The sequence below is a fragment of the Hypomesus nipponensis genome, chromosome 22 (genome assembly GCF_054491055.1).
Source record: "Hypomesus nipponensis isolate SF chromosome 22, ASM5449105v1, whole genome shotgun sequence".
NCBI classification, from domain to species: Eukaryota; Metazoa; Chordata; class Actinopteri; order Osmeriformes; family Osmeridae; genus Hypomesus; species Hypomesus nipponensis.
In genome coordinates this window covers 18,640,001-18,652,500 of record NC_140382.1, presented here as the reverse complement: position 1 = coordinate 18,652,500, position 12,500 = coordinate 18,640,001, and the positions used below count along the sequence as shown (strand labels likewise).

The 12,500-nt window shown below is 50.5% G+C and overlaps 1 protein-coding gene across 1 annotated transcript in view; it reads right to left on the bottom strand.

Annotated features, from left to right (window-relative positions):
* The window catches only part of cacna1bb (calcium channel, voltage-dependent, N type, alpha 1B subunit, b), a 100,910-nt gene that overhangs the window by 63,602 nt on the left and 24,808 nt on the right, over positions 1-12,500 (bottom strand). The window contains exons 6-8 of the mRNA XM_084687069.1: positions 6,217-6,308; positions 5,842-5,994; positions 4,585-4,772 (exon numbers count right to left, since the gene is read on the bottom strand). Coding sequence (XP_084543195.1) covers positions 4,585-4,772; positions 5,842-5,994; positions 6,217-6,308 — 433 coding nt within the window. The remainder of the gene's footprint in view (positions 1-4,584; positions 4,773-5,841; positions 5,995-6,216; positions 6,309-12,500) is intronic.

Here is a 12,500-nt window from a genome sequence, read left to right as displayed (position 1 = left end):
GCCAGTCTATAACAAGAGCGTTTAAAATTCCTCGAGGTTGCATTATTCCAGAAGTAATATTGCTGTGACAGCATCACAAGAAGAGAGGGCGAGGCAGGCTCTAGGCTGGGAGGGGGGCCGGGGGCAGGGGGATGGGAGGGTCTGGGAGGGGATATCCATCACTGTGATCCATGTCATTCCTTTCAGGGGGTGTGGCCTCACACACACTCTCACTGGTGTTGTGCTGCTCCATACCTGTAGACCTCCTGACCCAGAGACAGAGTCACCATCTCCCAGGAAGAGAACAGAACAACGTTCCAGTGTGACCCTTGACCCTGAGACCTCCTGTCTCTAACGGCACAGCACACATCACCAGTACTATGACCCTGAGACCTCCTGTCTCTAACGGCACAGCACACATCACCAGTACTTTGCTGCTCATTAAAAAGCCTGGGTGTCAGTGACTGACCTGAAGGCAGGACCGTTGTTACATTAGTTTATAGGAAACACAAGAAACACACACACACACACATGCACACACACACACACATGCATGCACACACACGCATGCACACACACATACACACGCACAAAGGTACTGTAAAAGGCCACCCAGATACACTGTTAGAAAAATATAGACAAGAGCTCTAAATCAATCCAGCGGCTGTCTCTCCCAGGAGAGACCAGCTGAGAGAGCGATGAGGAGGGAACAGCCGGAGGCAGGGAGACTGGCAGAGACAAGACTCTCCCAACATCCCTCACAATAAAACACATTCTTAACGTGGTGTGTGATGTGCCCACAGGACCCTCTACCCCCCCCTCCCCGTAGTGTAGGAATAACACCGCCTTGTGATGTGTACACACACCCATCACACTACTCATACACACACTCCCCCTGCCACATATACACAACGCCCCCCCCCACACACACACACACAAAGGAAGAGAACACATGCATTCAAAGACGTACACACTTTATTTTACACACACACACACACACACACACACACACACACACACACACACACACGGTAGACTAAAGCAACCGCTCATGTTTTACTGATGCTCCAATTAGCCATGTCCTAAAAAGGATGATTCACCAACACACACACACACCACACACACACACACACACACACACACACACGCTCCTTGCTCCCCACCCCCCTCCACTCTATTTTTACAAGCGTTTAATGAGAACTGTGATCGCCGTGACAGCGGCGGATGCCATGGCGACGGGGTCAAGGTGCGCCCGGGATCGATGACTCAGAGGGCTCTAATGAGGCGAGAGACAAAGTTGACCGTGACCATGGCGACCGTTGCCACGCAGGAACCTGGGAGCACATGAAAACACCACGGCGACCACAGCAGAACTCTTGAAGTGGAAATCCCTCTCAGCACCAAGCTGGAAGAGCTGTCTTCAACCAGGCTTTCACTGAGCAACAAAGGTAACCTTGACGACCGCCTGACTCACGACAACCACTCTCGGACACAGTCGGCTCGTATCCCACGCAACGCAAGTGTTGCAGGATGAAGGGGTCTCTGGGAGGGCTGGGACACAGCCAGAGAGGATCATGGGAAGCCAAAAGAGAAAGAGCCTTGAAGCTTCTCTGATTGGTCTGCGACCGTTAAAGAGGGGGAGAGAGATAGAGAAGGAGAGAGAGAGGGAGAGAGAGAGGGAGAGAGGATTAGAAAGAGAGATGAAAGGGGAGCTTCCTGGCTGTTTGCTTCCTGTCTGTCTGCTTCCTGTCTGTCTGTCTGTCTGTTTCCTGTCTGTCTGTCTGTCTGATTCCTGTCTGCTTGGATGTTCCAGTACCACCATCACAGCCTCCAGTTAGCAGAGAGTGGCAGAGAAGACTCAGTCTAACAGGAAGTCTGATTCGTTTTTGTTTCTCTCTGATACGCAGTTGTGGGAAGAATCTTCCATGCATGTCAGGATTAGTTGTGCGCTGATCTATAAATCAATATCTTGTAATGATACAATGTCTTGGCTAGAGACTCAACCTCATAAAATCCCAAATGATCCATTTGGTCATCCTACTGAGGTACAAAACACAAAACATGTGAAAACTAAAGCTTATGAGAGGACATTGAGAAGAAGATAGAGAGAGAGATAGAGAGAGATAGAGAGAGAGACATAGAGATAGATAGATAGAGAGAGAGAGATAGAGAGAGACATAGAGAGATAGAGAGAGAGAGAGAGAGATAGAGAGAGGTAGAGAGAGAGAGAGAGAGAGAGAGAGAGAGAGAGACAGAGAGGGAGATAGAGGGAGAGAGAGAGAGAGAGAGAGAGAGAGAGAGAGAGAGAGAGAGAGAGATAGAGAGATAGAGAGAGAGAGAGAGAGAGAGAGAGAGAGAGAGAGAGAGAGAGAGAGAGAGAGAGAGAGAGAGAGAGAGAGAGAGAGAGAGAGATAGAGAGAGAGAGAGAGGTAGAGCTCAAAGATCCAGAGCTATCATCATCTGTTGTCTCTTCATGGGTAGTTGGCCATCTCTCCCCCAGTGGTGGAGTCCTCAATGATGTGAAGCCAGCACACACACACACACTGACTCACACACACACACACACACTGACTCACACACACACACACACACTGACTCACACACACACACACACACTGACTCACACACACACACACACACTGACTCACACACACACACACACACTGACTCACACACACACTGACTCACACACACACTGACTCACACACACACTGACTCACACACACACACACACATACACACACACACACACACTGACTCACACACACACTGACTCACACACACACTGACTCACACACACACTGACTCACACACACATATACACACACACACACACACACACACCACACACACACACACACACTCACACACACACACACACACACATTGACTCACACACACACACACCACAAACACACACACACATATACACACACACACACACACACCACACACACACACACACACACACACATACGCACACACACACACACACTGACTCACACACACACACACACACGCCGGGAGACACCTGCGCGGGTCTCAGGGAAATGGATGACATCGTTATCTAAATTAACATAAATCTGTGTGGGGTTCTTCAGCTCTTTAACCCTCAGGATAAAACATCCAGGTCTGTCTGTCCACCCTCAGCCCACCCTCACCCTCACCCCACACCTCCCCGCTTCCTGGACGGCGTCCAGAGAGAGGATGTCCACACACAAGTCAAAGAGAGCCTGTCCTTCAGGCTGGCAGCCAATCCAATCAGAGATAGCCTTTTCTTTCAGGCTGGCAGCCAATCCAATCAGAGAGAGCCTGTCCTTCAGGCTGGCAGCCAATCAGAGAGAGCCTGTCCTTCAGGCTGGCAGCCAATCAGAGAGAGCCTGTCCGTCAGGCTGGCAGCCAATCAGAGAGAGCCTGTCCGTCAGGCTGGCAGCCAATCAGAGAGAGCCTGTCCTTCAGGCTGGCAGCCAATCCAATCAGAGAGAGCCTGTCCTTCAGGCTGGCAGCCAATCCAATCAGAGAGAGCCTGTCCTTCAGGCTGGCAGCCACTCAGCAGAGAGGAGGAAGGATGCCAAGCAAGATGTTTACAAGTTCCACAAGGCCTTGAGAAAACTGTCTGTCCTACTTAGCAGGAACAAACCTAGTGGTATGTGAAGCCAGCCTTATCAGATACACAGCAGGAGAGAGAGATAGAGAGATCATGTGAGAGAGAGGGAGAGAGGGAGACAGACAGACAGAGAGAGCAGTAAAACCTGCACTGTTCATCAGGTTGAGGATCTGTTTTTCATAAGAAGAGAGAGAGAGAGAGAGAGAGAGAGAGAGAGATGGAGGAGGGAGGGATGGAGGGATGGGATGAGAAGAGTTAGAGGGAGGGATTAGTAGTGCAGGACCAGGACCAGGACCAGGACCAGATCCTTCACTAGGATCCAAACTCCTAAGCTCCTCCACACCCTTCCATCATGCCCTGGGCCTCAGTGTGAAGGCAGGACAGAGGAATAGGTGCCAGTTCAGACCAATCAACTGACAGAGCGAGCTATCTCACTGTAAGAATGGAGCAGCAGGTCCTGTGATAGCAGTGAAGCAAACACACCACAGTAGAAACCAACAGACAGTTCCCCTGGAACCCGGAGTTGTGCCCTACTCAGCCAAGGAGAACCCAGACTGCCAATCAGAGTTCTCCAGCAGCTCTCTCTCTCTCTGTCCTCCTGTGAGTCTCTCTCACAGCATTACAGAACACACACACTCACACACACACACTCACACAGAACACAGACACACACACACACTCACACAGAAAGTCATTGACTATGTACGATGTGTGAGGAAAGCACCAGAGAGAGAGAGAGACAGAGAGACAGAGAGACAGAGAGTCAGAGAGAGACAGAGAGACAGAGAGTCAGAGAGAGAGAGAGAGAGAGAGAGAGAGAGAGAGAGAGAGAGCGAGAGAGAGAGAGAGAGAGAGAGAGAGAGAGAGAGAGAGAGAGAGAGAGAGAGAGAGAGAGAGAGAGAGAGAGAGAGAGAGAGAGAGAGAGAGAGAGAGAGACAGAGAGAGAGAGAGAGAGAGAGAGAGAGAGTGGTGGTGATCCCCGGGCTGTGTGGACTCACGTTGTAGAGGATGTCCACCCAGCCCTCCATGGTGATGCACTGGAAGACTGTGAGCACGGCAAACAGGATGTTGTCGAAGTTGGTGATGCCGAAGTTGGGTCCGATCCAGTACTCAGTACACTGTGTCCCATTAGGGCACAGCCTGGACGGTAACTCTGTCCCACACGGGTAATCTGCTGCCCTCTCACCTGGAGAGACAGGGGAGGGAGGAGGGGGAGGGGAGGGAGGAGGGGGGAGGGGGGAGGGGGAGAGAGGTAAAACAACCACACAAGCATTTGCAATATCATCAAATCAAACAAAAAGCACTGACCCAATCAAAGATGATCCCTTGAACACACGCGCGCACACACACACACACAGACACACTCACACAGACACACTCACACACTCACTCACAGCAAGTGCACTCATATCTAAATCCATCAGCACACCTGCTGATGATTCATTTTCATTCTCTCTCTCTCTCTCTCTCTCTCTCTCTCTCTCTCTCTCTCTCTCTCTCTCTCTCTATGCTGTCACATACACACACATGCACACACACGCACACACACACACACACACACACACAAGGTTGGCTGCAGCTGCTGTTACCAGCTTACCCTAATCAAAACCTGCTGTGTGTGACAAAAATATCTCACACATACATGTACATTAGCAGCCTGTCAAGACCTCTCACACCACAACCACAACACAGGGTCAGACACTCACTCACACACACCCACCCACCCCCCCACACACACACCCACCCCCCCACACACACACCCACACCCCCACACACACACCCACCCCCCCACACACACACACACCCCCACACACACACACCCCCCCACCCCCCCACACACACACCCACCCCCCCACACACACACCCACACCCCCCCACACACACCCACACCCCCCCACACACACCCACCCCCCCACACACACACCCACACCCCCCCACACACACACCCACCCCCCCACACACACACCCACACCCCCCCACACACACACGCACACACACTCTAACTGGGAGAAAACGTCACAAACACAAACGTTAATACCCCTCCTTTCCCCCTCCCCCAAACCCCTCCCCTCTCCCCCAGCCCTCACCTGTGTCCAGCTCTCCCCTCCCTGTCCCTTCACCATCTCCCCCCTCCCCTCCTCCCCCCTCCCCCCCTCTCCTCCCCGTCTCCCCCCCTCCCCTCCTCCCCCCCTCACCGCCCCTCCCCTCCCTTTCTCCCCCCTCCCCTCCTCCCCCCTTCCCCCTCCCCCCCTCACCTGTGTCCAGTTTGAAGCAGGTGGCGTGGAACTTGCCCATGTAGAACTCCACTCCGATGATGGCGAACATGACGATGGCGAAGAAGAGCAGCAGTCCGATCTGCAGCAGCGGCACCATGGCCTTCATGATGGACTTGAGCACCACCTGCAGGCCTGGAGGGACAACACACCTCAGGCGGCCGCACTCCCTGACTGCCCCCCCTCGTTTAGCTGGGCTTTCTTTGAGTAAGCAGTCTACCCTGACATGACTGTCAGGACTTTGATACAATGACAGTGGTGTTGAATACTGTTGTCGTCATCGTCATCGTCGTCCCCCCACCCTCTGCCCCCTTGGGGGTTCCTGACCTTGCCCGGGGGTGATGACATCATACTTACTGGGGATTCCTGACACCAGTTTGAGGGGCCGCAGCACGCGCACGGCTCTCAGCGTCCGCAGGTCAAAATCAGATCCCACTGAAGCCATGATCCTGTACACACACACACATGCGCGCACACACGCGCACACACACGCACGCACACGCACACACACGCACACTCACACACACACACACACAAACACACCCACACGCACGCACACACACATGCACACAATAGAGAGTATGTTTAACAACTGAATAATCGTAAAAGGTCATAGAGGAAAAAACAACAGATTTGGATTGACGACACAGTTGATTGCGTCACATCATTACTATGGTGAATGTGATGCCACCATCTCATCACCAGTGACAAAGCAGGCTGGGACTGTGGTGATGTGTGTGTGTGTGTGTGTGTGTGCTCGCTCTCAGCCACAGAGGCCCAGCTGGCAGCCTGCATTAGACACAAACACAGAGGAGAGAAGCTAAGTGCTGCACTAAAGCACACAGAACCATGCTCTAGGCCAGAGGGGGAGAGAGAGAGCGAGGTAGAGAGAGGTAGAGAGCAGGCAGGATGGGAGAGAGAAAGAGAGGGACAGAAAGGCGGGGAAGGGAGACAGAGGAAGAAAGAGGGAGAGAGAAGGGGGTGAGAGAGAGAGAAATAAAGAGAGAGTGAGACATAAGGGGAGAGAGAGAGAAAGAGAGAGAGGAAGAGAAAGGGAGAGGGAACAGGGGGGAGGGAGAGGTCACAGAGAGGGGAGGAGAGGGAGGGAGCGGGGGAAGAGAGGCGGAGGACAGAAATGAAGACGGACAGGGAGTTGAGCATCGCAGCTGTTTGAGAAGAAGAAGAAGGAAGGTGGGAGGACGTAAGAGGCAAGAAGAACCAGAGAGGAGGATGGAGGGACTGAGAGGGAGGAGAGAAGGGAGGCAAGCAGAGAGATGAGGGTCTGAGAGGGAGGAGAGAAGGGAGGCAAGCAGAGAGATGAGGGACTGAGAGGGAGGAGAGAAGGGAGGCAAGCAGAGAGATGAGGGACTGAGAGGGAGGAGAGAAGGGAGGCAAGCAGAGAGATGAGGGACTGAGAAGTTGAAATAGTTTTCTGGTTGTTAGAGGGTAGAAGAGTCATGATGAGTGAGCTGCCTACACACACACTAACATATATACACACACACACACACACACACTAACATATATACACACACACACACACTAACATATATCCACATACACACACACTAACATATACACACACACACACACACTAACATATACACACACACACACACACTAACATATATACACACACACACACTAACATATATACACACACACACACTAACATATATACACACACACACACTAACATATATACACACACACACACACACTAACATATATCCACATACAGACACTAACATATATACACATACAGACACTAACATATATACACACACACACACTAACATATATACACACACACACACTAACATATATACACACACACACACACACTAACATATATCCACATACAGACACTAACATATATACACATACAGACACTAACATATATACACACACTAACATATATACACACACACACACTAACATATATACACACACACACACTAACATATATACACACACTAACATATATACACACACACTAACATATATACACACACACAAACACTAACATATATCCACATACAGACACTAACATATATACACACACTAACATATATACACACACACACACACACTAACATATATACACACACACACTAACATATATACACTCAAACACACACACGAAGCTTGAACACATCACACACACAGTATACACAATCAATTTCGTAGGTATGAAAGTTGTCCATTATAACATCGAGAAATAAAGTATTTATACGTTTATGTTGGGACAGAACTGCAGATTAAATGTAAGATGACACAGTTCCCTCTATAGACACAACCGGGGAACTGCAGCCCTGGAGTCCTCATTAGGTGCATGTGTCAGACTCATTTTGTTGTGGACTGAGAGGACAGTGAGCAGCCAGTCAGGTTCTCCTGCGCTCATCCTGCATCAGCCTAGAAAGGCATCAATGTGTGAGGCACAGCGTCATCAGCCTAACACACACAGGTACACACACACACACACACACACAGGTACACACACACACACACAGGTACACACACAGGTACACACACACACACACACACACACACACACAGGTACACACACACACACACACAGGTACACACACACACACACACACAGGTACACACACACACACACACACACACACACACACACACTGGAAACCCACGTACGTACTAAAAATAAACACACGCACACTCTTGGGCACACACACACACTAAATACACAACATACATGTGTGCAGTACATGATCAGAAGGAGATATCTTGAGAATGTTTACTACATTCATGACGTGAACATGATCTCACGTCGTTACCATCTGTCACATTTGGTCTACTCGACCACAGACAACAGAGACACCCAAAAGTGTTCTTTCCATATCAAAGCGCCTTTGCTTTCATAACCAAGCAAAGGACCACGTGGAGATGCTGTGTTGCTGTGTGTGGAGGTGATCTGTATGGTCGTGTGCTCCGTTCACCCACAGACAGAGTCGGTGTGACTGGAAAGGAGCAGCGTTTAATATCCCCTTTATCAACAGCACAATGTCCATGTGGGCACCAGTCACTGGCTGAGGAGGTATGGAAGGTGATGTAGGGGAGGGGAGAGGAAAAGAGAGGAGAGGAGGGGAAGGGAGGGGAGAGGAGAGAAAAGGAGAGGAGAGGAGGGACCAGGTGGAGTGCAGGATGGAGAGGCTCAGGTCAGAGCCACGCCCCTTAGGGCCTCCCTAGAACTGTCACCCTGTCCCTCCTCAGCCAATTACCACAGCAGAGCTTAGGGAGGGAGCCTAGCATACAGTGACCCAACAGTACACACATTCTTCCTCCCCTCCTCACCTCTACCCTCACCCTTCCTCCCCTCCTCACCTCTCCCCTCACCCTTCCTCCACTCATCCCTCCTTTCCACACCCCTCACCCTTCCCCTCCTCCACTCACCCCTCCTGTCCTCAGCCCCCCAGTGTTAATTAACAGCGCCCTCACTAATGTCTCCCAAGCTGATCCTGCACTGATTGCAACAGGGAGAGAGAGAGCAAAAGTAGGAGAGGAAACAAATTGAGACACTCATTCATCTGCCCTTCGCCACTCCCAGTCCAGAAGGTGACGGAACAACAGATTCCTGAAGTTTGGTGAAGTTGCCAGGGATCGCCGTGCTCCTCGTTTATTCCAGCTTTGACCACGAGATAACAGCTGTGTGTGACGTGGTGAAGTTAGTGTAGCTGTTTCTGGAGGTGGCTGGTCAGCACACCAGGTGTCTCCTACAGCAGCGTTGTAGGAGCTCCTGGTTTTGGCAGAAACAGCTACAGAACATCACAGTCTCTCCTTTGACAGACAGCTGGAGAAACAAAGTCTGCTCTTATTCTCTCCTCTTAGGTTCTGCATGACTGAATGGGAGAACACAGAAATTGAGAACAGCAGAGACAGAGAGAGAGAGAGAGAGAGAGAGAGAGAGAGAGAGAGAGAGAGAGAGAGAGAGAGAGAGTGAGAGAGAGAGACACAGAGAGAGGGACAGACCGAGAGAGAGAGAGACGGATCAAGACAGACTGAGAGAGAGAGAGAGAGAGAGAGAGAGAGAGAGAGAGAGAGAGAGAGAGAGAGAGAGAGAGAGAGAGAGAGACAGAAAGAAAGAAAGACAGACAGAAAGATAGAGAGACGCCAGTGTGCCGTACAGTGCTTTCTAGGGAGGTCTGATGAACAGCAGCTCATTGTGATGTCAGAGTAGCTCATCAGCTGTATCCACACCTAACATGCTTACACACACACACACACACTCACACACCTGCATGCGCGCACACACATAAGCATACACACACACACTGTTCAAACACCTCTGAGCGATACCAAGCATGCTCATGTATCAGTCCATCTGTCCTGGTCACAAACAAAGCCATGACAACACGTCTCACGTCGGAGACAAGGTGACGTCTACGTGGTCAAAACAACAGCAAAATCAGTTGGACGGTTTCTTGCTAAATATTACCAGAGAAGAACATGTGAAGTATCACTACGGAGGAGACTCATTTGATTTACTGAAGCGTGTGGAAAAACAACGTACACAACCTTCTCAGAATAATGTCCATCTTTCACACATCTGTCATCCCCCCAGAGCATAGACTGTAGCCTGTACTCTGCACAACTCTTCTATTACTACATCACACCCTCTCTCCCTCTCCCTCTCCCTCTCCCTCTCCCTCTCCCTCTCCCTCTCCCTCCTCAAGAATCATAGAGCTAGAAGCGGCCTGAACCAGCTCTGTACATGCTCTGGTCAAAACACCTCAGAAGGTGAGAGGAGGTATCAGGGACAGGAGGAGGAGGAGGAAGAGGAGAACTCAATAACGATGTCGATAATAACAACAACAGAGATGAAGACATACATGTTAAATCTCGCTCCGCTTTCATCCACAGCGACAGACAAGCAGCCAGTGAGCAGACAGACACCAGACAGATACCAGGCAGATGCCAGACAGATACCAGGTAGCAAGTGCTCAGTTCTAACAATATGTTCTAGAAGACGGTTGTGACCTTGACAGGTGGAGGTCATTTGACCCCGCCCCCCACCCTCCTACCCTCCTTCCACTGTTCCTTGGGGCCAGTGTGGGAGCAGAGAGCAGCAGATCCCCACATCCTGCTCCGCCCATGTTCATTTCCTGACTAATCATCCACATAAACACATTAGCGGTGTGGCCGTGACCGGGCGACCACATGACTCACACAGGTGCCACCCCCGCCACAGAAAACACGCTGGCCAATCACGGACAGAGAACACAAAACCAGATTATTTTCGTGTTTAATTATTGTATTTTCTTTTTTCATTACAGGACGATTTTTGACAGTGACAGGAGAAAGGGAGGGAGGGAGAGAGAGAGAGAGAGAGAGAGAGAGAGAGAGAGAGAGAGAGAGAGAGAGAGAGAGAGAGAGAGAGAGAGAGAGAAAGAGTGAAAGAGAGAGAGAGGAAGACATGCCGGATTCGAACCTCGGCCTCTGAGGTAAGGCCTTAGGCTGCTACCGAGGTGCCTGTTAGTTGTTTTCCTGAAGGTGACCTGATTCCCTTTGATAAGGACCGCCCCCGACATGTTAAATAACAATCCCCTCAGCCCCTTCTCTTATGAAACAGTCTGAAAGCGCAACAGCTGAAGCTAGGAGCTCCACAAAAGTGACTTAGGCGTATTTCTTTCTAGACGACTTCATTGGTTAAGAAGTGTTCCAAATGGATGGATGTCAGGCTGATTGGCTGTAAAGCTGTAGTAATGGAACTCTTTCCTCTCATCGCCGTCGCGACTGGCTACACCGCAAGCCAATGTCACGGCAACAAGGACAGTTCAACACAGGTACAAGAACAACACGTTCAACACATCTCAGAGTGCCACGCACAAACAGCAAAAACAAACATACAGATACACACACACAACAAAGCAGGGAAATGGTTGAAGTCTTTTGAGTGTGAATTGTTTTGTCTTGTGGAAGGAGGGCAGCGAGCATGTTTACTGAGCGTAGCTCTCATTAGCAGAGAGAGTGACTTTGGCAGCACAAAGCAGAACTATCATCTCTGACGCTCCAGTCTGTGTGACTACACACTGCTACACACTGTCTGACACACTGTCTCTCTCTCTCTCTCTCTCTCTCTCTCTCTCTCTCTCTCTCTCTCTCTCTCTCTCTCTCTCTCCCCCCCTCTCTCTCTCTCTCTCTCTCTCCCCCCCTCTCTCCCTCTCTCTATGCCTCCACATACACTCCCCCCTCTCTCTCTCCCTCCTCAGATATAAACCACATGACATCAGTCTTCCACAGATGAACAAAAAAAAACGGAATCCTCCGTTTGCAGACAGGAAGCATTGACATCTAAAAATACGTGCGCTCCAGCTTGCTCATGCTAGCGTTACCATGGTTACATACCTGCGCCCCAGCCCGCTCATGCTAGCGTTACCATGGTTACATACTTGCGCTCCAGCTTGCTCATGCTAGCGTTACTCTGGCATGGTTACATTCCTGCACATGTGACTATAACCTAACCCTAACCCTAACACCACAACACTGCGAGATAGAGAGACAGAGTGAGAGAGAGAGACAGAGAGAGAGAGAGAGACAGAGAGAGAGAGAGGGAGAGGGGGAGCAGTAGGAAGCTGTTTGCTGTGTGGTTAGGTGAGAGAACAGCTCTGGTATCCAGT